The 27,767-nt window shown below is 49.4% G+C and overlaps 1 protein-coding gene across 2 annotated transcripts in view; it reads right to left on the bottom strand.

Moving 5' to 3' along the window:
- The window catches only part of DOCK1 (dedicator of cytokinesis 1), a 495,561-nt gene that overhangs the window by 15,985 nt on the left and 451,809 nt on the right, over positions 1-27,767 (bottom strand). For both annotated transcript variants that reach the window (XM_072740395.1, XM_072740396.1), the window contains exons 39-47: positions 24,154-24,243; positions 23,275-23,379; positions 18,842-18,983; positions 18,629-18,707; positions 16,865-16,949; positions 13,861-13,947; positions 10,904-11,080; positions 9,911-9,994; positions 4,338-4,475 (exon numbers count right to left, since the gene is read on the bottom strand). In XM_072740395.1, coding sequence (XP_072596496.1) covers positions 4,338-4,475; positions 9,911-9,994; positions 10,904-11,080; positions 13,861-13,947; positions 16,865-16,949; positions 18,629-18,707; positions 18,842-18,983; positions 23,275-23,379; positions 24,154-24,243 — 987 coding nt within the window. The remainder of the gene's footprint in view (positions 1-4,337; positions 4,476-9,910; positions 9,995-10,903; positions 11,081-13,860; positions 13,948-16,864; positions 16,950-18,628; positions 18,708-18,841; positions 18,984-23,274; positions 23,380-24,153; positions 24,244-27,767) is intronic.

The raw sequence follows: 27,767 nt of genomic DNA, 5'->3' as shown, positions 1-27,767 counted from the left end.
TAGAATTTTGGCTCTGGCACCAACAATGTGACCTCGCATAACATATGGAGCCTGTCTGTGCCTCAGCTTCCTCTGGAGCACGCAGGGAATCATCATCCCACCACGAGAGGCTGGTGTGAGGACGAAATGGGATGACGCAGGTGGAGCCCACAGGCCTTGGCACGCTCTGCCGGTAGCTCCCCATGTCCTTGCTGGTGTCATTATAACGGCCTGAAGCAAACACTCATTTTGGCTCTTACCAGAAGCGAGACCTGTCCGGCCCCAAAGGCTCTGACATGTGTTGTGTCCTTGTCTTACAGTTGAGCCCAAATGCCTCCCCTTGACCCCCACGCGAGTGGATCTGAGCAGGGTGGGCAGAGCTAAATTTTAATGGTGGTGACCAGTGTTTTATGGGGTAGGATGAGAAGCAGGTAGGTTTCCTAGTTTTCTGGAAGTGTTTTCTCCAAATGCTGTAGCACAAATGCCAGGTGTAGGCAGCAAATCCAGAGGGTGACATGCTGGCCCCTGGGAAGGGCTGCGTGGGGATGCGGGCCCCTGGGGATGTGGGCAGGCCCATGGGGAGACTGTGTGCATGATGTTAGGAGCCTGACCTCATCCTTCAGAGGCCACAAACAGAGGGTGGAGCTGGGGATGGAAGGACCCGAGGTCACAGCATCAGCCCTGCTTCTCCCACAGAGGCTCAGCACCATGACCGCTCCCGTGAGCCTTGTGAGCCAAGTCCTCTCCCTGGTGAAGCACTCCACTGAACACGAGCACACAGAACCGGGGAAGCTGGACTTCTCCCCGCAGGTAGGGGCTATCACGTCAGCCTCCGGAGCAGCCTCTGGGGGACCCCAGGGTTCCACGGATCCTGGTATGACAACCACATGAATGGCTATGGAGGAAGGGCTGGAGAGGGAGATCCTGGAGGCAGGAGGGGCCTCCGGGACAGCAGAGGTGATGAGGTGAAGCACAGGGTGCGAGGCATGAAGGATGCCTGGTGGCTTTCTCATCCGCTGACCGGTGAGGGCTGTGCCATCAGCCAAGGAGGGCAGGGAGGGAGTCAGTGTGCCTTTCTTGGGCATGTCAGCCAGGGGCTGAAGGGGCTCTGGGGAGGAGTCGGGAGGGAAGCAGCCTCAGAGGGAGAGGATGCATAAAGTGATGACGTGGATGACAGAGGAGAAGTGGTGGACCCTGGCGAGGTTCTCTTGCTCCTCAATGGAGTTCAAGGAAGAGGAATAGTAACTGCATGAGAAACATGGAAATTGTTTCTAGGAGCTTTAAGTCGAACACAAGCCTCCCATGTGCCGCCAGTGAAGACACAGGGGCTGGTGTTGAATGCAGCTGCAGCAGGTGCTCGTGTCCTCTTGCTCAGGGATCCCGGGGTCTGCACTCCTCACTCCCTATGCATCTGGAGAGGCTGGGCTGTGAGCTTTTGCCTGGGAGCGGTGGCCCCTAGAGCCCTCCCACAGGCAAGGTCAAGGTCAGCGGGAAGGGCGCCGGGTCTGGGGGAGCCGCCTGTGGATTAAGAAGTCCGAGGGTGTCCACATCTTCTGTTTCTATCTATGGCTCTGGCTGGATCCGAAAAATTGACAAAATGGTTTATGTCTCTTCTATGGGGTTTTTATTTTTAAATCCATTTTTTTTTTTTTTAAACAGGATGATACTATATTGCTTTTCAAAGTATTCTGAGATGCTTGCAAGTTTTCAGAGTAGATAAGGCAGGAAAGGCTCACACCAGACTGCTTTTTATTGCCACATTTCTCAGAGCATGACAGGGGCATCTGCCTGTCTCTCTGCTCAAGGGACGCGGGCTGCAGAGCCTGCCTCTGGGGTCCCAGGATGGAGGACGTGGGAAGGGAGCCCCAGGAAAGAATGCAGCCAGGGGGAGGAAATGCCCCTTGCTTCTGTTCCTGGATGGTCCTCCCAAGAAGCCTGCCCAGTCCCTAGGTGCCCTGGCTGCCCCTACAGAGAGGCGGGCAGCGCGGTGGGCGTGATGTCTCAGGCTGTGGTGGAAACCACTAATCTCCGGCCAAGGATGGCTGCGTCAGAACAGGGGAAACCTGTCCTTCAGGACGAAGCCACCCTCGCCACCTCCGCAACAGCCCTGCCTCCCGCCCTTGTGTTCCCTCTCCCCGTGTCCGGCAGCAAGCACCCGTACAAGTAATGCAATCCCAGCAGAGAAGGGAACACGAAGGATGCTTGGTGAGCCAGATGGGTTTCTGTCGTTTTGAAATACAAATCATATGAGTGATAAAAGAGGAAGTCTTTCACTTAGTCCAAAAACCTTGAGATCTCCAAAGTTCATTTCTCAGACTTCAAGGTGGTGCAAAACTTTGGAGGAGACGCGTGACCATGCACTTCGAAATTCTTGCCACTCGACTCTGAGCTGTAGTGAGTCGCAGGCCCCAAAGTGATCAAGCACGGCCCCAGGGTTCTGGCTGGCCCTGAGGGTCCTCCAGCGCAGCTGGCAGGAGGGCACCCTGCTCCTCAAGCCCGGCCCCCTGGAGCCGCTCCCCACATGCGAGTTTTCAGACCATAGTGGAGGGGTTGTGTTCTCTTGGCTTTGTCAGGTTTACACCCTGCTGGTGATGCATTGAGAAACGGGAGCCCAGCGCAGTGGGCCAGGGGGGCAGGGTGGGCCAGCACGGAGTCCAAGAAAACCCAGTTAGCCCCTTTCTGGGGGGCTCTCTGTCCCTCCTGAGCCTCTGATCACATGCGCAAGAGTAGCAAAAGCTTTGCCGTGTAAATTAGTGTAGTGGCTAAAAGCACAGCCTTGGAGGTAGACTATCAGGGTTCGAAGTTCACCAGTGGCCGCAGTGGCCACTGCGAGGGTGGGACCTCGTGTCCCCCTTCCCATCTGTAAAATGAGGATGACCACAGTGACTCCTTCACAGTGGTAAGTGGATTAAGCAGGTTCATATTTGCAAAACACTTGGAAAGGTCCCTGGCATATGGCAAGCACTTAAATTAGTGTTTGCTAAGTGAGAGAAATGTGTGAAAAAAAAAAAAAAAGAAGTGAGTTCAACAGGAAGAGCAACAGAGAACTGTAGGGAACAGCAGACAGATGGCATTGGGCCGAAAAAGAACCCAAAATGGTGCCCTACATTGGACACCTGGTTCTTTAGGAAGGAGAGAAAAGTGTTGTGCGACATGAGCAGCAGAGCACCTTCCTACAGCACGCCTTTCGTTTGCAGGAAGACGGAAGCCATGGGTGCCCTCACCCTCTTCATGCCAAGGGCTGGGATTCTAGATTGGAAGGCTTCTAGATTGGAAGGCTTTTTGTCACATTATTGCTTTCCTCTGAACAACAGGGAGAGGGGGCCTTGAGTCATCTGCTGTGCCTGACGTCTCCAGAGTCCAGGCACAGTCATGGTCAGGACCCACCAAGGCTCCCGGAGACCATAAGGAGAGAGCTGCACACCACCGCGGTGGCCTCGTCCCCATGTTGCTAAGACATGGCTCATGAACAGCCTCCCAGGCCTCTGCAGGGCTCATACCGCCAGATATTTTGTGTCATTACTTAGCAGAAGCCACTCTTATCATGATCTTGATCCCACAGTCCCTACTCAGAAACTTCCACAAACTCTTAACAAAAGCCCGGTTCTGCTCTTATTCCAGAGCAAAACTTCCTGCCCCAGACCACCGTTCCAGGCTCCTGCGGGCTGAGCACCTTTACGGTTCCTCTTGGGATTTCTCTTCTGTCCAAGGCATGGCTATGTCTGCACTGGCCTCTGGCCTGCATTCGAATTCTGGCCTCCCAGCCTTTGCTGGGTGAGTCCTTTGTCCCTACTCCTCCCCGGATTGTCTCCAGCTTACCTTTCTCGGCCCAGACCAATGACCACTGCTGTAAGACGTTAGTCTTTGCTAACACTTTCAGGTCTCAGTAACCCACAGCAACTCTCTCCAATGACTGGGACTTTGGACCGGACATAGGCTCCAGGTCTGCCTTAGGACACATGAGTGCCGTTGCCCTGTGCGACACCTAGCCCTCTGTGTGTGGTATATGGCTGTAGGTGTGGCCCCTACGGCCAGCCAAGCTTGAGTCACACGGGCCTCTGCGCGGTTTCTCTGTTGCCTCACCAGATTAAGGATAGGCTGTGTCCACAGCAGGTGAGCAAGGTGTGTGGTGATCAAGCAAACGCATGAACGCTGACTCACCCTGACATTTCCAATTATTGGAGGAGGTTGCTGGTTTACCGGCAGATGGACTTCCGAGGGTGCCGAAGACCCTCAAATCCCACTTCCCTAGCAGGTGTCACATATAACATCTAACTCACTCTGCCTGTGAGCCTGTCCCAGTTGGACAGTGTGACGCAAAGGCACCCACCTCCCCTTCTGCAAGGCTTCCCCCTTACCATGGTTCGGACACCATATTGCTTTTCCACTTTTTCCTTGAGCTGTTTGAAACAGGCTTCCATTCTCTCATGAAAGGGCCTCAGTGCTTCTGTGACTTTGTCTCCATGAATCCTGATCCCTTCAGCCAAAAATGGAATCTGAAAAACATAGCAGTCAACACTCCTTATTTCCTGGTTAATGGTCTAGAGAGAGGAGCGCACACCAGGCAGAAAGTGGCACTGTGCGCAAAATGCAACGGCTTTGTTTCCAAATCAAACCGTGAATCAAACTCATCAGCAGGCACATTACCCCCAAAGACCAAAATGTTCAAATTAAAATCATTTGTGTTTTAAATTGGACACGTTTAGTGCAGTGCTCAGCGCACGATGGCCACTCGGTGACTTTGCCTGACTCCCATTGGTCGGCCAATCCCAGAATAGACTCATCTGTGCTTTCCACGTGAATTCAGGAAGAACTGCGGTTCTGAATTGGTTTAGCTGTAACTTGATCTATTAGCAAAGGGTCATGTCACAGAGCAAAGGGTTTTTTTTTTTTTTTTTTTTTTTAAGCCCAGGATATTGCCTTTATAGGCAATCGAGAGCCCTATTCTAAAGCTTAAAAATCTAATTATTTGTGATCTATAGTCCTGAAGGACCTTCTTATTTGGAAAGGAAAACCAAATTTATTCTTCCTTAAAACTAAAAATAATCACTTCTCTGCCAACACTGCTGTCACAAAATATCCATGCCAACACTTCACTTCCAAGCGCGGAGATGTAGCTGACCTTTAAAAGCGTCGCAGGGAGACATTTTCATTCTCCAGCCCCAGAGACCCTCGAGCACTGCTCTGGGAAGAGGTTGGGCGGGTGGGGTGGTCTAGGAGGGCTTTCTTTCTCCAGCTTCTGCTTTCCCGCAACGCTCGGACCAGGAGTTAGACATTCTTCAATGCAATCAAGCTAAGAGACTTCCTCTTAATAATTTATAATTAAATCAAAATACTGATTAAAAACAGATTTCCCTAATACAACAGAACACCAACCTCAGTGAACAGATTTATTAGGGAGAAGGATAATAAGTACACAATTGAATTTCATGTGAACAAATTCAAGAAATCTTATCAAGATGAATCAATGCATAGAATGTATTTGGTTGCCATTTATAGCATGCAGCTGTTGCCTCTTGTGGTCTCCAGGGAAAGAGGGAAGGAGTGAGTGTTCCCATGTCACAGCCCACCCAGCCTGCCCTTGGGCTGCATGGGCACAAAGCTTGTTTTGCTGACAGTTGGGCCTACACCTGAGATACGGGCCAACTATCCCCTTCCGGGTGGTCACCGCCAGAAGGACAGTGTGCAGGTGAGATTTCACGATGGCTGAGATGTTTTAATATTTCATATGAATTACTCTTGCAGATGGCAGCTTCCCCAGAGCTGGCCGCAGCGTGGTCGGGTACCACAGTAGAAAACGCTCACTCTAATCCTTTTGAATTTTTTTTTTTTAATTTTATTTATTTATGATAGTCACGGAGAGAGAGAGAGAGAGAGAGAGAGAGAGAGAGGCAGAGACACAGGCAGAGGGAGAAGCAGGCTCCATGCACCGGGAGCCCGATGTGGGATTCGATCCCGGGTCTCCAGGATCGCGCCCTGGGCCAAAGGCAGGCGCCAAACCGCTGCGCCACCCAGGGATCCCACTCTAATCCTTTTGCTTCCTGAGTTCTGCTTTGGGGCACGGCACAGGCAGGCTGGGGGCAGTTTTTGGTGGGACGCTCTCTATCTAGTGTGAAGGCGAGGATGGGGATGCTGCCTCAAGGTTAAAACAGAGCCACTGAGATCCTGTAAGCATTTCCTTGTAGAATGGACCTTCTTCAAATATACAATATGCAATCTAGATGTCTCTGCAGTTTTTGTTGGCTTGATTAAAAGCCTTAATTGGCCAGATTCTCTGACATCAAAGACGCCACTTGCTGGACTAAAGTTAAGACCATTTGGTTTGGGTCCCTGGTACTGCGTGAACTGCAAGCTGGCAGGTGAGATTTCTGGGGTATGAGAACTGACCACTTCAACAGGTGCCTGACATTGTCAGATGCAACTTTTTTCTAGGAAGGGATCTCGCCTCTATTCTATGAGTCGGGGTGACCACAGCTAAGCACAACCAGATGCTCTGTGCCAACACTCCAACATATTGGGTGGTTAATATACAAACACCAGCCATGGAATGAGGCCTGAAGTGATCTCTGGGGACCCCATAGTTCAGTGGGTTCCAACCTGGATGAGCATCAGAAACTCCCAGGCAGGTTCCTCAAACCCACTCCGGGAGCCCTGATTGGTGCTGGGGTAGATCTCAGGAATCTGCATTTCTTAAAAGTTTCCCAGAGCCCAGAGAGGGGAGAGGGAGAGGGAAGAGACATTCCCAAAGTCACACCTTGAGTTGTTCAAGGTGAGCACGCAGCCTGCTCTCAAAAGACGCCCTTCTAAGCAGCGGTGCCTTATGTGAGGTTTCCTCCTTTGTGGCCCCTGCACAAATTCATGGCCTGCCAGCAGCACAGAACATTTGGAAGCACTGCTCAGTGCTCTAGGAGCACCAACCCTGGTGACAATGGTCGCGCCTGTCATCAGCTGGCGATGATGAGTGGGTCTGGTCTTTTATCTTTGTGCATTTCAAAAGAGAAATAGGTACACAACACAGCGGTTTAGTGGGAGTCTGTACAGATTCATCTTTGGACGTTGGCAGTGCTGCTCCACAAGACAGCTGCCATTTGGGCAAGGACAGAGCTCGGCCTTTGAGGAAGGGGCTGGGGCTCCTCTGACCTGGTGTCAGCTGTCAACCCAGAAGAGGCCCCACGTCGCCTGCACCACTGGCTCCCAGCTGGGAGGGGCAGGTCCGCATCCCCCTGGTTTGGGGGTGCCAAGAGCAGAGTGAAGAGCTGCCTAGAACTTAACCCGCCTTCGCAAACGATTTCACCACCGGGCTATGCTTACTGCACATCACTGATGGAAACTCTGCCAACGAGCCCTTGGGATTCCCAAGAGAAAACCTCACTCTGTCCTGATGGAGTTTCCAGAAAAAAAACCCAAACCAAACAAACTAACAAACGAAAACATAAGACAACATCCTGATAACCCCAAACTCCTTAATTTTAATGACCGTATGACTCAATCACTGATACTAAAATATGGGTTTCCAAACATTTGCAAATGAAAGTGAAATCACAGGTAATGTTTTGAATATGTATTTTTCATCACTCTTTGATTTAATGAAGTTGCTAGAAAATGGATTCTTTCTTTCAGCTTTCCTGTGAGCTGCTTTAAAATTCATCCTTTAATATAGTTATTAGGGGTGATGACATAGTGCTGACATAAAGTTCTCTCTGGGGAACAAATTATTTTCCTCTGTAGGACTTGAAACTCTTAAAATCCAATTTGCTGTAAAAGCTTACAAGAAAAAAAAAATCAATACAACTTTTGCAGACCAAACTAGTTTTTGTGTGGCAATGATTTTATAGCCTTCAATGGAGTCTTGAATTTTGTACTCTTTGGTTTCTACATCTAAAATGGAATCACTCGGACTTTTAAACTCTTTTTTGGAAACAGAGGGAGACTGTCTACACGAGGCTTACATTCCATGCAGAGAACGATCCCTGGCCAATGAAGTCCCTGGCGCCAGCTCCCAGGGTTGGTTGGTTTGTTTCTTTCCTTCTTAAAGATTTTATTTATTTATTCAAGAGAGACAGAGAGACAGAGGCAGAGACAGAGGCAGAGGGAGACGCAGGCTCCATGCAGGGAGCCCGATGCGGGACTCAATCCCGGACGGGATCACGACCTGAGCCAAAGGCAGGTGCTCAACCACGGAGCCACCCAGGCGTCCCTCCTAGGATTTCTTACCACAGAATAATCCTAATGCAAACCAATGTCTACAGATTTGTGACACAGTCACGCCCGTTAGGATGGCTACTGTAAGAAAACAAAACAAAACAAAACAAAACCAGAAAATGACCAGTGTTGACTAGGATGTGGCGGATGTGAATTAAAAGACCACAAACAGAATTAGCATTGGATCCGGGAATCCCACTTGTGGGTATGTACCCAAAAGAACTGAAAGCAGAGAAACAAAGATATATGTGTGCATCCGTGTTCACAGCTAGATTATTCACGACAGCTGAAAAGTGGAAGTCACCCACGTGTCCACTGATGGATGACCGGATAAACACAATGCGGTCCATCCACGCAATGGAATATTACTTAGCCCAAAAAGGAAAGGGGGATTCTGACTCAGGCTAACAACACGGATGAGCCCGGAAGGCATTACACTCAGTGAAATAAACCGGTCACTCCGGGACAAAGACCATCCGACTCCACATAACGTGAAGTACCGAGAACAATCACGTTCATAGAGACAGACAGTGGACGGTGGATTCCAGCGGAGAGTTAGCGCAGAGATTTCCAGCAAGATGGAAAATTTCTGGAGATGGATGGAGGGGCTGGTGGCACAGCAGTGTGAATGTCCTTAAGGCCACGGAACCGGACCCCACATTGGTTAAGGTGTTACATTTTGTTATATGTGTTTCATTACTATGAAATATGTATATATATTACAAGTTTGCTTGAAACCAAAGTTTGGCCCCTCCCCACCCCAAGAGGTCACAATGGTCAATGTGCTGGTGACGCAGAAGCCCCTGAGGTGAGGTTCTGGGAAGGCCAGGGTCCAAGTGCCCACGGAGATGTCTCCTCACCTGCATCAGGGCCCCAAGTGGCAGCCTGGGACCCCCAGCTCAGCAGAGTGGCCTGGGGTACTCAGCGTTGCCAGCCCGCACAGGGCGACCCCGGCCTCGACCTCCCTCAGCTCTCTGCACTCAGCCTGCTGTGTGGGGATTACATCAGAGAGCACCCTCCTCACCTCCACACGAGAAAACAAAGCCTGAAGAAGTGAGATGTCCTAGGTACAGAGCAAGGGGGCCAGAGCTTCAGAGAACCAGGTCTGGATGTCCCCTCCTCCACCAGGCTCACGAAGGCTCGGAGGCGCAGATGTGTGAACAGGTCACTTCCAACTGGACCTAAGACACCCCCTGGACCATGTCCTTCTAACACCAGGCCCTCTAAGGTAAGACTCAGAGGCCTCAGGGGCCATATACAGGATTACCGCTGGGAAACTCCAGTGTGGACTTCCCAACCCTGGCCACCACCGGGAAGAACAGGAGGGGTGGGTGCTCTGCAGTGGCCCACCCATGCCTCCCACACAGACGGCGTTGGCGTGAGCGCCTTTCCTGGGACGGGCTGGAGCTGAGCTCTTGGGGACATCAAAGTTCTGAGCTTGCCTCTGATATCTTGTCCTGTCAACACCAGACAGAGATCTTCCAGCAGAGATGGACCAGGCCCGTTGGCAAGGGAGGACTTTCTGTGTGTTCAAATTCAGGGCCGCAGCCTGGTTGCTGAATGAATCACGGCGCTGGTGGGTGGGTTTATCTGGGGGCAAACATGGCTACATGCCCTCTGGCTCATGTCCCAGGCTTCTGTGCGGGCTGGCACGTGTGCGGAGCCGGCCCAGTGGGTGTGGGTCTAGCCTCCCGGCTCCAGCCCTGCAGGGCTGCCATCCCACGCTTACCTGCCACGCGATTAGGTCCTTGAGCTTCTCAATCTTTTCGTGGGCCTCTGGGTGCTCCTGCAGGTACCGCTCTGTAAAGAAGGCCTGGTGGAGACAGGGAGAGCCACTCAGGACACTGCTTACCCAACACGTGATTTTGCACACCGACCATGCACCAGACCCTGGGGATGGAGCCATATACGAAACAGACCCACCCCCCGCGGGATGGACCCTCCCCAGCACTGAGGGCAAAAGGTCTGGTTAGATCAAACACAACAAACAGAGCCAACGGGCAGCCAGGAGGGGCGTTGGGGGTGGCACCCCTGTCCTTGGAATCCGGCAGAGCCACAGCTGACCCTGACTGCTCAGTCTGCTGGCAGCAGCTCCCCAGCAGCTCACAGGGCCCTGACTCGCACCCGGCACCCTGCCCTGGGTCTGCTCTCTGCCTCAGCTTTTACTCCGTCTGCACAAGGGGTCAGCACACTTGTCTGCAAACGGCCTCCACTCTGCCATCGTTATATCAGGAAACTGCCACAGACACTACGGGAGGAGTGGCTGTGGCCACGTTCCAAACCTGGTAACCGAAAGAGCCAGCTGTCGTGCAGACCCCTGGGCGTGCCCACACCCCATGCCCTTCAACTTCTGCTCCTTCCTACTGAGACATCTTCTGAGGAGATGAGCGTCTCCCCTGTACCCCCCATGCCTGCCGATCCCAAACGTTCTGATCCTTTTGTCTTTCACTAAAATGGTATCTCTTGGCTTTTATTGATCCAAGGACTCCTGAAAGCCACCCGAGGGCAGCTCTAGAGGGTAGCCCCCTCACCTGCGGGGACCACGCCTGGGGAGCCCTGCCTGGGGTCGGGCTCCTGTAGCTGGCGCCTCTAGGAGCTCCCAGGCCTGGCCTGGTCACAGCTGAGATGGGTCAGTGAGCCCACGGTGGATTCTGGGCTTGGAGATACGTGTCCGGAGACAGGCTGTCCCGAGACAGGGCTGTGCCGCCGGCACGTCACGTACCTTTTCATAATTTGCAAAGCCTCCCATGACGGCAGGGTCCACGATGCCATTGAGGAGCATGGAGAGGGGGTTGATGGGGAGGCTGGGGTCGTCCAGGTGCTGCTGCACCATGCTGTTCATCTTGTCGTTGGTCAGCTGCATGGTCTCGATGGCATTCTCCAGGGGGCTGATCTCCACCTGCAGGGCAAGGAGAAGACGTGACTTCAGGCCAGTGGCTGCATCCACCATCTTCTGCTGATTCTCTGGCCTGTGGGACCTTGCCAAGGGGAAGCATTTTCAAGTGGGGCCAGGCTTCCTATTCCTCTGGACACCTTTCTTCCCAAGGGGTTTTCTGGGGGTGTCCCTCATCACCCAAACAAGAACAGCTGGGTGTTTAATATCATTGTGCATTTCCAGGTGTGGCCCTCACATGCAAATTCCAAGGGCTGATACAAGGCTGTCTGGCTCTGCGAGGGGTGTGTGTATATGCAGGTGTTCCTACACATGCACACACATGTATATATGTGTGCACGCAACCACATGTGGTCTGGTTCTTTTAAAATGGGTAGGATTTTAAGGAATTTTGAGCAATCTAGCACTGCCCCCTGAGGCAGGAGGCCTAGACACTATGAGCCTCCTGTACCTGTTTGGTCAGGGAAGGGGCGGAGGGCCCCGCCCTGGTCTCCACATTAGGCCACATACTCACTTATGAAGGAAGAGCCCCCCAAACCTGGTGGGAACATGTCACCACTTCCAATAGCACCTCACAGGCTCCATTTGAACACCTGCCACTGGTCAGTGGGGCCTTCCGTGCAGGACGCAGGGACCACTGCCCATCTTGCAAATGTCCTCCTTTCTCTGGGGACCCCGCAGCTCCCAGCAAGGCCCAGCAGAGCACACCTCTCTGGCTCAGTCCTAAGGACTAGGGAGACATGGCCACAACAAGAGCGACCCCTTCCCACCAGGCCTCACTCTAACAGATGCTCAGCTGGGTCACAGACCCATATCCAGGGTGATCTCAACACAGGATAGTTTTGGTTCCCCCTGAAGGAGGTGGGATGCGTGCCTGGGAACCCCACCGTGTCTGCAGCAAGTGATGAAGCAGAGCAGCCTGCTTCCCCCTCCCCACCCCATAGCCCCTGGGGGTTGTCTGCCCAGGCAGAGGGGAGCAGGGGGAGGGGGCAGGGACTTCAGAACAGACAACTCTGCTCGTGGCTGGTCCCAGATTCTAGAGCGATGCTTGGAGTCACCGTGGAGGAAGGGCCTGGCCGGGCCTCAGAGCCACCGTGGAGGAAGCCGGCTGCTTCTACTCTGCACACTCTGTGCTGCCTGGGAGCTGACAGACAGGTGGTCACACACAGAGGGGCGGCCTGGCCCGTGCTGGCCCCCCCGCTGCCCCGGCTGCGCTCACCCCTGAGCAGCACATACCGCAGGGCTGCTGCTCTCACCCGGGCCCCAGCGGGGTCAGGTCCTGGCCTGCAGCACCTGAGGCACACGCCTCACACCTTCGCCAAATCCCCACTCCGGGGATGTTCTCCGCTTTGACTGCCTGCTAACTCCCTGCTTCTGATCCCGTTTGCCTCAAGAAAGAATAGTTTTCCTTTTAATCCAACCGCAGGGCTAGCTGCCACCCCTTGGGTGCCCCACGGCGGCCTGGCCCGGGAGGCACGCACGAGGCAGGGGCGGAGGTGGGGGTCCAGAGCGGCTCTCGGTGATGCGCTCCGGGATTATTCGGCTTCCAGCCTCTTAGTTCGTTAAAAACGGCAAGCAGAGCGGGGGGCAGAAGCACGTCTTCACCGGAAGTCAGGGCTCACCCCTCTCTACCTCTGAGCTGTTAAGCTCCTTCCTCTCGCGATCTGGCTGGCTCTCGAAATCCCGGCTTACTGAGGGCTTCGGGCAGGGGCTCATTAGGAAGATTAGTGCTGTTGATGCGAAGTCCCCCCACTCCATCCTCATCGCCAGCCCCGGATGGTGCCAGCAAAGGCTTGCGTTTCTGCCACCTGCCATGTACCTTCTGAGGCCTCTCCATCCACTGCTCCCGCCTGGGTGCTAGGGGGGCTCGGAGCGGGCGCTCCTAGAGCAGAAAATGCAAGTGCCCCAGGTGGGAAGAGGCACGGAGATCCAGGGCTTCAGAGGAGGAGGAGGAGGGGGCACCTGGGATGGGGGTGCGGGGGATGTGCCCGAGCTCAGATGGGCATGGATGGCGGACAAGAGTGGAAACTGGGCTGCGGAAGAGGTTCCAGCCAGGTTCGGGAACCAAGTCAGAAGTTTCCAAGGGGACTCATTGGAAATGGGAGGCACCACTGCTCTGGAGAAGATCCCGCTGGCTGAACACAAAAGGCATTGCGACTCCCGCACCAACATACATATTCCAATCATATCTCTTTATACGGGCAATTGCCACTCCCTGATACTTCCATATATTCAGTGAGAATCTGCCGCCGGGCTCCGGTTCATGTAGATGAAACTGTCCCGTAGCTCACCATGGAGGCAAAGCAAAGTTTAGCTGATGAGATGCGAGTCATTATTTCTTTAAAAAGTGCCAGTGAGGGGTATATTCTCAAGCTATTTTTACTTGAAATGAGCAAGTACTATTAATCAAGTTGTTTGTCATGTAAATGGCAATAAAAGCATCAGGAAGAAAGATCTTAAAAAGTGTATGTAAATTGGAACTTGTCTTAAACTTTTCATTTAGTTAACAGAAAGAACTGTCAAAACAGCACAGCGATGACTAGATTTAAATATTTTGTAAGAAGAAAGGAGATCTTAATTCTGGTTTTCTTGTCAGCTAGAGCTGGTTGTGATTACACAGCACTTCCAGCACAATATTCGTGGGCCAGGGGAGTTGATGCCCCAAGGACCACGCGGGGTGATGATGGGTTAAGACCCGTCTGACCTGGGGTGGCAGAGTGCGAGACGAGCCCTGTAACGAACGGAGGGGAAAGCACGATGCCTTCTGGGGGGGGGGGTATCCTTACCATGAAAACAGATTTGACCTCAAACCACCTTAAAATTCCAGGTAATTTGTATGCAGTTGTGTATATGGTTCTCTCGATCCACATGTTCTGCAAAGGGAACACACACACGGCACTTGTCAGAAGAAGGATGTCAGCAGGTTGAAAGTTTCTGCCCTGATGGGGCGGGACAGTCACTCTCTGCGAGGCAGGTGCTCGTGCGGGACAGTCCTCCCCGGAGGAGTCGCGCGGGGCCCTCTCTGTGCGCGGCGTGTGGCACGCCATGCTCTGCCTATGGGCCGGACGGTCACATGAGACACAGCAGTGTCCCCTGGCCAGTGGCGCCAGCCGCCCTGGCATTTGGCAAAGAAAATAAAACAGGAGATTCGGGGTGAATTCTAGACGTCAAAACGAGGGCGAGCTCCCTCTGAGCAAACAGAGTTCTGCAAAGGCTCCAGGGGTTCTCCGTTAGCCTTGCCTCACGTTCAAAAGAAACTCAAAAAAAAAAAAAAAAAACCCTCAAAGGTGCACAGACAGGTATTAAGGAAAAGTGGGTTTCATGAAAGTGACCACTCACATCCTGAGACCGATCGGTCAGTATCTCAGGCTTACATTTTTATCTTGCACAATTGATGTATATTCACGATAGAAAATACAGATGTGGAAAAAAAAAAAAAAAAACACCCACCACCCAGAGATGGCGACTTAGACATTCCAGTAACGGGTCTGTCAGGAGTGGTCCTGCCACACACAGCAGGCAGTTCTGGAGAGCTGCGCTGGATCTTAGAGGAGCAGCTCTCCCCCGCCTCTGAGGCTCCAGAGGGGCCAGGGAAGGGGCCAGGCCTCCATCTCCCCAGCTGCTCGAGGATGTGGCTCCCTCGGGACCTTCCCTGGAAAGCAGCAGGGTGCATTTCAGAGCATCCGGGCCGCACCCCCAGCACCCCCACAGAGGCCAGCACACCTGGGGCAGGGGCCCTGGGTTCCACCGAGGGCCTTCTGGACAAGCCCACTCCGGTCAAGTCAGGTGCTATCTCTCCGCCTGCCCCCTCCTTGGCCGGCCACGCTGAGTGCTTGGCCTGGCAGGGCAGCCCTCCCCGCGTCCCCCAACCCAGGGGGGCCAGGCCACCTGTAGTAGGGCCGAGCCTGGCTTCCCATTGCTGCAGAAAGCCCCACACTTATCCGCAAGCCTTAGGCTTTGTCAGGCGTGTGAAGGACTAAATCCTGTGGCTTCTGAAAGCCTCGTCCAAGTGCGAAGGCCTAACGGGGCCATTAGGGGATTTCGGGCCATTTAGAAGAAGCACAGCCTCGGAGGCTTAGTGCGGCCCCGAATGTCAGGGGTCTCGGTTATTCTTAGCTCTGTCCCAATTGGCTGCACACCCATCGGCAGTTTGCTTGACCTCCTTGCGCCTCGTTCTTTATGGTTTGAGAACACACACAGCTGCCGGATGTGAGCTGTGTGAGGGAAGTTCAAGAACTGCCTGTAAATCCCGTGGCCCAGAGACGCTGCACAGAGGGTAGCGCTGCTGCCGCGAGCGCCCTACCAGGGACGGCTCAGAAAGCCACCTCCTCGGCGCTGGGGTCTTGTCCCCTCCCTCACTGCTACAGCCAACACTCAGTGACTAGTTAGCAAGGAGGCTATCCTGGGATGCTGGCACTAACCAAGATCTAACCAAGGTCTTTGTTGGAGATAACCAGTGTGGGGAGTGGGAATGACTCGAATCCACGGGACGTAAGCTCGTTGTGGACCCTGGGAGATGGCTTGGGGTAGGAAGGGCCTTTCAGCGCCGAGACTGGAGACTCTCAGGCATTGCCCGGAGGATTACCAGGAAACTGAGGGCTTCAAGGGGGGGAGGTTGTATGGACTTGGCTGGAACTTGCAGCAACTTGGCTGGAAGTGCTCCAAACTTTACTCTGAGTCAGGTCACCTTTGACCTTCTGCACCCCCAGACACCTCCCGATGATAGGCAAGGGGATGCAGTCCCCAGCAGTGCTGCTGGTCCTCCTCGGAGGTGCCCGTGGCTAACAGCTTCCTTAAAATACAGGCCTATCTAGGGATTTCCAGAGGAGGTTTGGAGGACAGAAGGAGGGAGAAATGTTAACATTAAAAAAAAATAATAATTGGGCTTTATTTCAAAAAATTGATTTATCCTTCGTAAACGGAATCCATTAAACCAACTGTATATTTTTTTAAAAGCTGCAAAAATTTGTGTTAATATTTTCATGCCTCTAATGCAGGGGACAGTGCATGATAACCTTTTCGATTGGTTGTCACAACTAGGGAGGTGCTACTGGCATCTGATGGGTAGAGGGTCAGCGACACTGCTCAACATCCTCTGATGCGTAGGGCGGCCCCGGCACAGAGAATTACCTGGCCCATGACTCTGTGCTGCCCAGGAGCACCTACTCCTCGTGCCTCAGGGAACTCAGGTGATAGATAATGAGCATCTGGGTTTCTGCCCTGCTCACCTCTGACTGCTTGCCATCGGCCCCTCCGTGTGCCTATTTGTATTAGAGGCACCAGCAGGGTGCTCCGGGGTCCAGGGCTCAGAGGGAGATAGCTCCGAGAAGCCAAGGAGGGAAGTGAGTGTGTCACGAGCACAAGGTGCAGGGTCACAGCACCCGTCCCCTTCTGGTAGCATTACGAGGCCTTAGCGACCCCGTTTGTGAAAGGTTCATTGTTTCACCACATTTGAAGGGGTTAGGATTTGTTTTTGGACTTCTGCGCACAAGGCACAGAGACATCTGACACTGCACTGTGGTGACCTCCGAGGCCAGTTTTCCACAGGTGGTTTTGTTGGTGATGGAATGGGTTCTTTGGGAGTTTATCTAGTTTTTTTTTTTTTTTTTAGATTTTATTTACTCATGAGAGACACACAGAAAGAGGCAGAGACACAGGCAGAGGGAGAAGCAGGCTCCATGCGGGAAGCCCGATGTGGGACTTGATCCCAGGACCCCAGGATCATGACCTGAGCCAAAGGCAGATGCTCAACCACTGAACCACCCAGGTGCCCCCCTTTTTTTTTTTTACCGCAAACTCATTGTCCGGGTTTTTCTCTCCTTTGCGGATCGGCCGAGAATATTCAAACCGCTGGACCTCGTTCACCCTGTAAAAACTGTACAGAGACAGACAGATCATTAGACATTTCATCCCCAAAGCAGTCGATTTGCTTTTAGACATGGGGTCTTGCCTCCTAAGAGGTCACTGCATCCCTTAAAATCTCCCCAACCTTGACCTGGAGGGATAGCTGAGGCTCCTTTTCCCCACCGGCCTCAGAAGAGGGATGTTGGCAGGTGGAAAATTTACCTTGGGTTTCTGCCTCTTTCCTGTCTCTGAAAACCCCCAGGGGAGAGGAGATGCTGAGTAAGAGTGAAACAGGCGCACAGAGAAAAGGTGAAGTGAAGGAGAGCAACAGGCCTGCGTCCCCCACTCTTATGTTGATGACTTCAAAATTTTAATTCATCACTTACTGGTTTAATGCAGTGATTCAACAATTAATTTATTAAAATTATTTAATAAATTTTTATTAAAAAGTCTTAAAATCATGTGTTTATTATTTTTAAAAAGATCTTATTTATATACCTTAGTTTCATGTCTAGAAGAGGCAGAGTCTGCAACCACAAAAAGCGGCACGCATGACCATGCGTGTACTTTCTTTCTTTGGGGAAGGGATAGGTTCCAGGCGTGTGCCAAAGGCGGACTGATTCACACCCAGCATGGAAATGCAGGCAGCACCCCCCCACGTCACAGCAAAACAGCCAATCAGTTGTAATCATCAGTTATGATTCACTATCTGCTTTAAGGCCTCTCTGAAATAAACTGTTGCAAAACTTAAAATATGTGCCTCGGGGAAGCAATCATCCATCAATAAACAGAGTCCTGGCTTACTTTCCATTATGGCTGATAAAAGGTTAAAGAAATGGTAGTGAATTTTGAGGAAGGACACAACAACCCAAGATGTGAAATAAGCAGATTCTGAGCATTATGAGGCCATCGAAGAGGTTAATTTCTTAACCAGAACATGGATCATGTGGAAAATTCTTAACATTAAAGAAACATCTAAAAGCAGAGTATCTCTACAGCATTGCTAGGCCAGGTGCAATGCAATGGGAGGCATCAGCCCTCCAAATTTGGACCTCTGACAAGTGAGTCTAAAAATCTGCCTCATAATCCCATGTTATATAATCGTGGTGCTGCAGGGGCAGGGTATATGGGTTCCCCATCCAAAACAGCAAATGTCCCAGTCCCTTTTCTGGCCTTACAGCATGCAAACACTCCCGCCCTTCCCAGGCAGGACTCAGAAGTGCCGAGTGGCGGGCTGGGCTGGTGCTCCGCTGAGAAGCTCTTTGGGGACCCTCACACCTGGCCCGTTATTAGGAGACCTGAGTGCACCCTGCTTCCTCCCGAGTTTTCCTTGTCTCCCCACATCAGGGAACGAATAATTCTTATAGCCCCCCCAGCAACATATACTAACTTCCTCCTTCACTGTTTGATGCTGGGAATAATGTGCTTCCCTTTTTTTTTTTTAATAAATTAATTTTTTATTGGTGCTCAATTTACCAACATACAGAATAACACCCAGTGCTCATCCCATCAAGTGTCCCCCTCAGTGCCCGTCACCCATTTACCCCCACCCCTCGCCCTCCTCCCCTTCCACCACCCCTCTTGTAAGTAATGGAAAGATCAACTGGAAAGCGAGTCGAAAGCAAAAATCCATCCTTTTAAGGTGAAATGCTGAGTGCACAGCCCTTTGCCACCGTCCTACTGGTAGGTGGGAGAAGCAGGATGGCTTACCTTACAATCTGCTCTGACACAGGCCGGTGAAATTTGGGGGGCAGATCGAGTTTGGGCTTTACGGTAAAGCACTGGATATCTGAAGGCAAAGAGAGTTAAGGATCACCAGGGAGGGAGGACAGCAGCCACGATGAGGTCCCCAGGTGCACCCCGACACCCATGCGCACGGCATGGCGATCGTGTCATGTTCCACAGGGTTGTCGTAAAGGATACACTGGCCAGGAGAGTTCTTAATATCATCGCCTGGTGGAGATGTTGTCTTCATTTTCTCAGCGTTTGGGAACTGAGTTAACAGTCGAGCTTCGAAATCTTCCCTGCGTTCATACTCTTTCCCTCGGTAAATGAAAACTTTCCCCTGGAAACAATGACATTCATTAAATAACACCACGGGGGAAGGCCAGGACCAACCAGTTCACGCACTAATGCACTGGTCTCAAAATATGCTTGAGAGTTTTTTATTTTTATTTTTTTAATTTTTTTTAATAAAGTCGTTGAACTGAAGAACAGCTTGTAATTGCACTGGCCTTATTCATTAAGAATGCACAAACATGAGCCACATAAGTTAATAGTGTTTAAGAAGCACTGAACACAACGTTACTGACATCTGATGATGTATTTCAGTCTTAACAGTAACAATCAATTAAAAAAAAAACAGGAAGAGCCAAGTGAGCACTGGAAGCCCACCTTATAGGGGGTATGAAGTGGCTAAAAAGGGTAAAGGCACCAGGGCAAGTGGATCATGGTGTTCATGTTTTTCTTTTGGGGTAGGTTCTAATTAAATAGCTCTCATCCCCCAGGAGGAATATTAAGAGAGCATGGGATTGAGGTGTGGCCTCCATGCTGAGAGCCTGAGCATCACATTCTAAGCCGTCTCCAACAGGACACAGCCAAGAGAAGGGCTGAACCCCAAGGAAAGATGTCGAGACCAAAGGAGTGAGTTGTGAGCACCGTGGCCTCCCCAGTGGTGAGAGACGGGACAGGGCTATGGCAGGACTGCCCCCATTGATGAGCAACAGGTATAACATCAGAGTTCTCCTTCTAAAGACTGGCTCTTGTCCATCTTGGATGACACGTTGTCGCCTCCATAACTCCTGAGTTGGAGAGTCCCCCTGGGGCTGGTTTTAGATGGCTAGGTGACCTTGGGGTGGGTGTCAGGTAGGTGAGCATTCTTCCTTGCACGGGCTGCCTTGTTGAGGCCATTTCTGTTTGGGGGTGACATGGTGGCTCAGTAAATGCACCTCTAAGGAATTCCCTGATTCTACGATGTCACAGGTCTCTGTACCTTCACAGATTCAACACTGTGTTCCGAGTTATCAGCTGAGTCACAGAAAGGTGGCCATGGGTAGTGTGATGCTACCACTGGCTCCTGAACCTACACCCCCTGCCCCCAACATCCTGCTCAACCTGAAGACTGTCTGACCCTATAGTAAAAGTGTCACAAGGGAAAGATGCCACAGGACCTGAGAAACGGGAAGCTGGAGGGTTGATGCTTTTCCTCACGGGATCTGTTATTCCAATCAGCAAGAGGCCCCAGACTGGCTGGCCATGAGTCAGGCGCAGCCCTATCATCTGTTATGACCTAGGCCAGATGCCACAGAGGAGGAAAGACAGCACCACAGAATAGCATCCTGCTGTCTATTCTTGCATTCATCTCCTAGAGACTAGGTGCGAAGTCAAATGAAAATTTGTCTAATTAATGAGTTTTCAGAAGATAAAGAGAGATTCTAGGGTACTCAATTCATTTCTTTCCCTAGTCCTGACTTATTCTGAGTCCCTATAAATCACTAAAGAAGGAACAGTTTAAGAATTGAATATTTTTTTCACTTTGTGCTTAGGTATGTCTTCAAGTACCCATTATGGAAGAAAAATGTTCTCTTTCTCCAAAAAAATAATGTCAAGCAGAAACTGAAGTAATATGTAGTCTTAATTAGAAATATAAATACACAGTGTGGGCATCTTTTAAAGCTATATAAAGCCAAACATTTCAGAAATTCAGGAAGATTTAATGTATAACAGGCTACTACACACTCACATGCATTTATTATGCTTTACGCTAGAAGAAAGACATAATAATAAAATGTATATAAAGGCTTTAATAGAAAAACACTAGTGAGTTATAGATGAAAACACTACTAACATTTTCTAGAAATGTCAATTATTTTGCATTCTGAAGCAGTCCCTTCAACATGAAAATAAGGGGGAAATGTATATACAGTCAAAGATATTTATTCCTTGTAAGAACCATAAATATTAACATGAAAGCAAAAAAAAAAAAAAACCAAACAAACAAACAAACTCAGAAAACAACCCAATGAGACCAATTCTTAAAGAATAACAAAGCAAAAGGGACAGTCAGTTCTCAGAGGCATTAAATAGCTAAACATTTCACCTGCTTTTTTGTAACTGTTAATGTCATTGTCAAATTGACCCCTGACAGGTGATCTGTGAAGCATAATAAATATATTGCTATAGTCCCACAAAATTATTCAGGTGTGGCAGGGAAGTCAGTTCAATATTCATCAAGCCCATTAAACTCCTCATTCACACTTTGCATTTTGTCCTTCTGACGGGGTAGATGACCCAGTGCAGTCCCTGGAGCACGCGTGCTGTGCGCCCAGCACACGCCAGGCATCAAATGCTCACTGCGAAGTGCCCACCCCACCCACTTGCATGCCAGCAGGTCAGGGCAGAGTCATAGTGAGTGGCCCTAAGTCACAGCACGATCCACCGAGGGCCATGCACACTCCGTAACGTCTCAGCACAGCCCAGATCAGCCATGACTTAGGGTCAGTCTCTCTGTTTCTTAGAGACACATACACAGGGGCACACCTACGGATTCACACGTGTTAAGGAAGGCCTTTAATAACATCAACTCCAGGTTCATAATAATCTTCAGCTGGGTGAATTTTTTCATATTTTAAATATTTTAAAATATTTGAATTTTAAATATTTTAAATTTAAAGTATAATTTCAAAACCTTCCCTAATTTAGGGCTTATAACCAAATGTCCTTTATTCATTCTTTGGGAAGATTTTTTCTGGAATCTGGGTTTCTGATCAAACGCTGTCTTAGGCATGTCTTGCCACAAGGAGAGCAGCGGTGTTAAGAAGAGAGGACAGGGGCAGCCCGGGTGGCTCAGTGGTTTAGCGCCGCCTTCAACCCAAGGTGTGATCCTGGAGACCCAGGATCGAGTCCCACGCCAGGCTCCCATGGCATGGAGCCTGCTTCTCCCTCTGCCTGTGTCTCTGCCTCTCTCTCTCTCTCTCTCTCTCTCTCTCTCTCTCTCTCTGTGTGTGTCTCTCATGAGTAAATAAATAAAATCTTTAAAAAAAAAAAAAAAAGAAGAGAGGACGGACCAGCAGTGACAGGACAGGGCCAGATGCCCCAGTCACTCAGGACCTTGAATGAGTGTATAAACCAACTGGTGACCTTCTGGAGCAGACCAGGCCTATGAGGCTCACTTGTTGATGTCACAGAAACCATGACAAGTCCTCAGCAAGTAAGTCCTTTCTCCTGCTGGCAACATCAAGGGGTATCTCATGCTGTTAGGGACTTCTCTGTAATCAGCAACGAGGGCCAAAGACAGCTGTGTTCTAGGCAAGAGTTCCCCTTTCGCTGAAACCAGAGGAATCATGCATGGTCTCCCAGCATAAGAGAAAACCATGGGTCTTAAAAAAAAAAAAATCTTAAGAAATCGTGACCCATGTGTCAATGGCATCCAAGAGAAACTTTAAACAATTCTACTAGTAGGTCAAGCAGCATTTATTTATACAGTTTCTCCTCTGGCCTCATGAGTGCTAGGGAATGGGCATCCAGCTGATTATCATAGTATTTCTTCCATCATGTGTCACACAGAACACATCTGTCTAAGGGACAGAGTGTGATTCTGAGTCCCTAGCAATGTGGCCATGAAAATCCACTTATAATTTCTCATAGAATTAAAAATAGACATGTTCATGGTGATATTACTCACAATAACCAAAACAACCCAAATGTCCATTGAAGGACAAATAGATAAATAAAATATGGTTTAGCTGTTCAATGGGATATTATTCAGCCATGAAAAGGAATGGAATTCAGGTATATGCTCCAACACTGATAAACCCTAAAGTCCCTAAGCCAAGACACAAAAGGCCAGACACAAAAGGACAAACACCATATGATTTCACTTTAGGAGGTACCTAGAACAGGCAATTTCACAGAGACAGAAAGTGGCATGGTATTGCCAGGGCTGGGAGGTGGGGTAATGCAGACTTACTGTTTAATTGGGTATAGATTTTCAGTTTGGAAAGACGAAGAAGTTCTGGAGATGGATGACTGCACAAGAGTATTAATACCACCGAACTGTACACTTGAAATTGGTTAACTTGGTAAATTTTCCATCATCTGTGTTTGACCACAGTTTTAAAAACACACATAAATCTCTGAAGGAGAGCTCTATTTAGGAAAAATCAGATGGAAACTTTTATACAATCAAAGAAAACCTTAGCAGGCCTTCTCTCATAGCTTAAGCTATGCACAGAGCTATTCAGAGCATAGATTCAGACCGACCCATGGATGCAAAGTCCAAATCATTCCTCACAATGAGAAGGGGCTCTCTGTCCAGGGAGCAATCCTGGCTCAGATGAAACGGAATCAAAATTTACCCGAAGGAATGTGGGGAATCCTTGTCCATAGTAGCCAACAGCAAAATAGTCAGGCTTAGGTCTTATCACTTTGACGATGTTTTCATAAAACTGAGCCTGTTTTTTCTGAAAAGAAGAAAGAAAGTTTCAGGTTTGATTAGAATATTTGAGCATCCATTCTTCTAGAATCTTCCAGTGGGCTCTTCAAGCTTTGGAGATTCCAACTGGGTGGGAAGGTGAGGATGTGGGGGAGACAGCACAGACAGGCATCTGGTCACCTTGCCACACGGCTTAGACAGAATTTGTCACTCACCCCCAGTGGTTAGCAGGGAATCTGTCCAAAAGAGCCAAATGCAATAACTGGTATGATTTATCTATGTTTTTGATAACCAAAGAGGTGCCACAGAAATGGTTTTTCTTATGATTAAATGTCTGGTCTTCAGTATTTTGAAACTGGTATCTATTAGATACTGGGATACATTACAGAAATATTTAAAAGGGGAGAATTCTGATCTAAATTAATGGCAAGAGAAAGGCCTGGGCTACTCTTCCTTCATCCCCCACCCCACAGATGGGTCAGTTTTAAACCAGCAGAGATTCTCAGAGACTCTTGGGCCATCAAGAGTACGGTACACAAGGGGTCAATAGTCGTTTACATACAAATGCTCCGAAAAATCTTAAGAGTCTGGTTCCCAAAGTGCAGTTGGGAATAAAAGTGAGTACTCAAAGGCCCGAATCAACGAGCAAACACTCAAGACTGTCCTCCTGGGTAAAATGGAGGACCATGGCCAAGGTCACAGGATCCGAAGAGAATCTCCAAGTTAAAGTGGAAAGAGAAATCCCAGAAAAACAAGTGTAGATCGCCTGTGTTCATTTAAATGGAAAGAAAAGGAGACCTACCAGTAATTCGCTGAGTTGTTCGTAATCAAACATCTCGTTTTCATACTGTTCGGCAAGTTCCTTACCCAGAGCAATGGCCTCCTCCCACATCTGTGAGGAAAAAAGAAAGAAAAAAGAGAAATCGAAACTCAAAGCTGAATCATGCAGTCAAGGAATGAAACAGTAATACGACTGTTCATAATAAAACAATTTGGAAATACGCTTGCTGAATCGGAGAACGCTACAAGAATAACGTTAGAAAAATACAAATATTTTCTAGAGGCTCATGTCCTTTGGTTCATGACCAGACATCAGTTGACTAAACTGGTCCACTACTGGCTCATCGGTCATGTTGGCCTCTGCCCAGGGTCAGAGCAGTCTGCCCGCCAGTTCTGGCCCACTCCATCCTCTCTCCTGCTGCCAAGTACGGTGGCTGAAGCCCATCCGTCGCAGCAGCAGTGCCGGGGCGGGGGGAAAAGGAAACGCAGTGCACGAGAGGTTACAAGGAGCCTGGTTTTGTGACTTTCCCAATCATACCACTGAATAAAGACTGGACTGTCAGAAAGAACAGGATATAGTTCAACTCCAAATTAAAGCTTGCAAGACGTTGCTTTATGTGTGCAAATACCGTGAGACTATAACGCCTGCCATTATTTTGAAAGGGGGAACTTTTTTTGGTAGTAGTTTGAGAGTGGATTTCCAATCAGGTAAATGATTTATTAGAATGCTGATAAACTTTGACATTTTGGGAGAATTCGTTGATGCATATAGTGAGGCCTCCTGAATTTCTATTTTTCCTGGGAAAAATAAAGTGGTCTACTCGAGAAGAATATGTTAAATATGGAGGAGCCATCATCTTTTCCAGGAAGCCTTTCTGGGTGCCAATGCTCCTCATGCTCCTGTGATGACCCAGGATCCCGCTGACTTCTAACCCTTTGGTCACATACAGAAACTGGAGTGCTTCTGCCATTCTTCCTCAAAGACCACAAGGCCCTTGAGAGACTGAGCATTATTAAAAACACTAGACCACAACCGAGGGCCGGCTCAAGGATGTTGATCAGAAGAACTGGAGGTTGTTGATTTAGAATCAGGAAAGCACCACACCATCCCACACATCGTATCCCCAGCCAGAAATCATTCCCATCCCGACTGCCACCATTCCCACAAGATGGTAGAACTGAAGTCAAGACAGGTGATTCTGAGCTTGCTCCGTCCAGCAAGTCCCTTGTCTCATCAGGCGGGACTTTATTATACCCATTTCACAGATAAGGAAGTTGGGGGAGGAGATAGGTCAGTAATCTGCCCAAGGGCACAGAGAGGTGTACTTGGCCCAGCTTGATCTTTTCCCAGAGTTCTCGCTTCTGTTGACTGTCTTGTTTGGGCTGTTATAAAACGGTACCATGGATGGGGTGGCTTAAACAACGGACATTTATTTCTCATAGTTTTGGGAGCTGGGAAGTCTCAGAACCAGGTGCCGGCAGGTTTGGTTCTTGGTGAGCTTATAGACCTCTTCTTGACTTGTAGACTGCCACCTTCTCATCGTGTGCTCACACGGCCTTGAGAGGCTCTTTCTCTCCGTAGAAGGGCAGTAATCCCATTGTGGGGGGCCAGCCATACTCATGACTCCATATAAACACAATTATCTCCCAAAGGCCCCATCTCCAAATACTATCATGTGGTGGTTCAACATATGAATGTGGTGATTGGTGGTGGAGGAGGAATGCGAGCGAGCATTCCGACCATAACAGTGATCATGTGCCAGCACTTCCAGTTTCTCCCATTCCTTCCTACTGGGATGGGTTTTAAAGGATATGAGGCTAATCACCAATTCCAGGTTCCTGCTGAGAACACGAGCTGTCAGTCCCATATGTGGCACACTCTTGTCACTGAGGACTCATCGGCTGGTTGGTCTTTGCTTCTTAGTAGGATGACCCCATCAAGGGCCTTACTTATTACTGAACAGCCTGACAAGACTTAAATACTCTTTATGGTTACTGCCTAAATAAACCATCTGCTATTTTTTTTTATAAGAAAAAAGGCTATTCTGGAATATGAGTTACACTTTAATACTTTGCAAGACAAAATAAAAATAAGCCCAGAGTAAAACAGATTTCTGAGATGGGACTAGTGCCCAGGGAAGAGAGAAAGAGGCCAAGATGCCCTTCCTGGGTCTGCACACCTGGTTCCCCTTCCAGAGCCGCCATGGTCTCCATCCTGCTGGCCCTTCCAGAGCTGCCCTGCATTCTCTGAATATTTAATCTGCTGCTCAAGATCCTCCTTGGCTCCTCTGCTGGGGGTCCAAGCTCACATTTCTAGGAAGGGGAAGCCTCTTGCAATTTCAATATTTCTTTTAAGCTCTAGTGACCAATTCCTTCCTTAGAGTATTTCCATTTCAAAGAAAACACTATTTTTACTTGTGATTCTCTGTCACAAGATTTTTCTTTGAGTTTTCTGCAAGCGAACACACACTCTATTAGCTGCCTAGAATGTTAGGGCATCTCATTTATTACTGAGTAAAAGCTTAATCTGTTTTTATCCTAAATGACAGATGAGATGCTTTAGATACATATCAAAAGTAATTGTTTTTAAAAGAAATGTTAGTCTTGAATAAATATCTTATCCGACTCACCCTTAGGTGACATGGTTGTGTTTTCTATCAGATTTTCTATAAATACACCTTCCCCTCCACTCCCTCCAGGGTCTTACAGGATTCTGCATTAGGGAGATTTTCATCTACTTTTAATTGGATAGGGCTCTAAGGAGTGTGGGCAATTCATATTTCTGATGTGAACACCTTGGAAGATATTTCAGTACCAGGGAGAATACAGATTCAATGTGATCAAGATTCAGATGACCTCCGTGAAAGAATCACTGTAACCCACGAGTTTGACCATCCTGCCTCAGCTCCTGTGCTAGGCTCTGAGGTTTACCACAGCCCTGAAGAAAAGCACCAGATGCTCACATAACCTCGTTCCCTGATTTGAAATCCTTAATCCACTTTATTGCCTTCTTGACATCGCTAGTTACTTGCAGTACAGAACACGTTCATCTCACTACCTCTTTCCATCAGACGATCTTAGCTCCTACCCACTCTTGAGATGACCGTCTTGTCTCCATCATTCCGAATCACCCAGTTTCAGGAAGTCTCATTTCATCAAGTTTCATGAATATAAACTATTTTTCCCTTCTTTTTAAAAAAAGATTTATTTGAGAGAGACAGAGAGACAGAGAGCACATGCATGCACACACACGAGTGGGAGGGAGAGGGAGAGAGAATCTGAAGCAGACTCTATGCTCAACGCAGGGCTTGATCTCACAACCTTGACATCATGGCCTGAGCTGAAGCTAAGGGTCAGAAGCTCAATTGACTGCACTGCTTAGGCACACCAAAATTTTTGTCTTTTTCTCTTCTTCTGATGAAACTCCTTCCTTAGTGTCCTGATATCCATGGCTGTAGAGGACAGATCAGCTATTCATTTCCTACAGAAAACTATACAATTGACGGTGGGCCAGTCCCATTGGCCAACAACCCTGACCTCACCAGGTAAGGAAGCTGTGGCGAATGAGAGAGAAGATGCCAACCAGGACAACTGCCCCTTACCAGTAATTCAGTAACCTGGGACAGCGTGGACAAC

Source organism: Vulpes vulpes, chromosome 15 (assembly GCF_048418805.1).
Source record: "Vulpes vulpes isolate BD-2025 chromosome 15, VulVul3, whole genome shotgun sequence".
NCBI lineage: Eukaryota > Metazoa > Chordata > Mammalia > Carnivora > Canidae > Vulpes > Vulpes vulpes.
The sequence above is the reverse complement of the archived record's forward strand: the minus strand, read 5'-3'. Positions and strand labels throughout refer to the sequence as shown.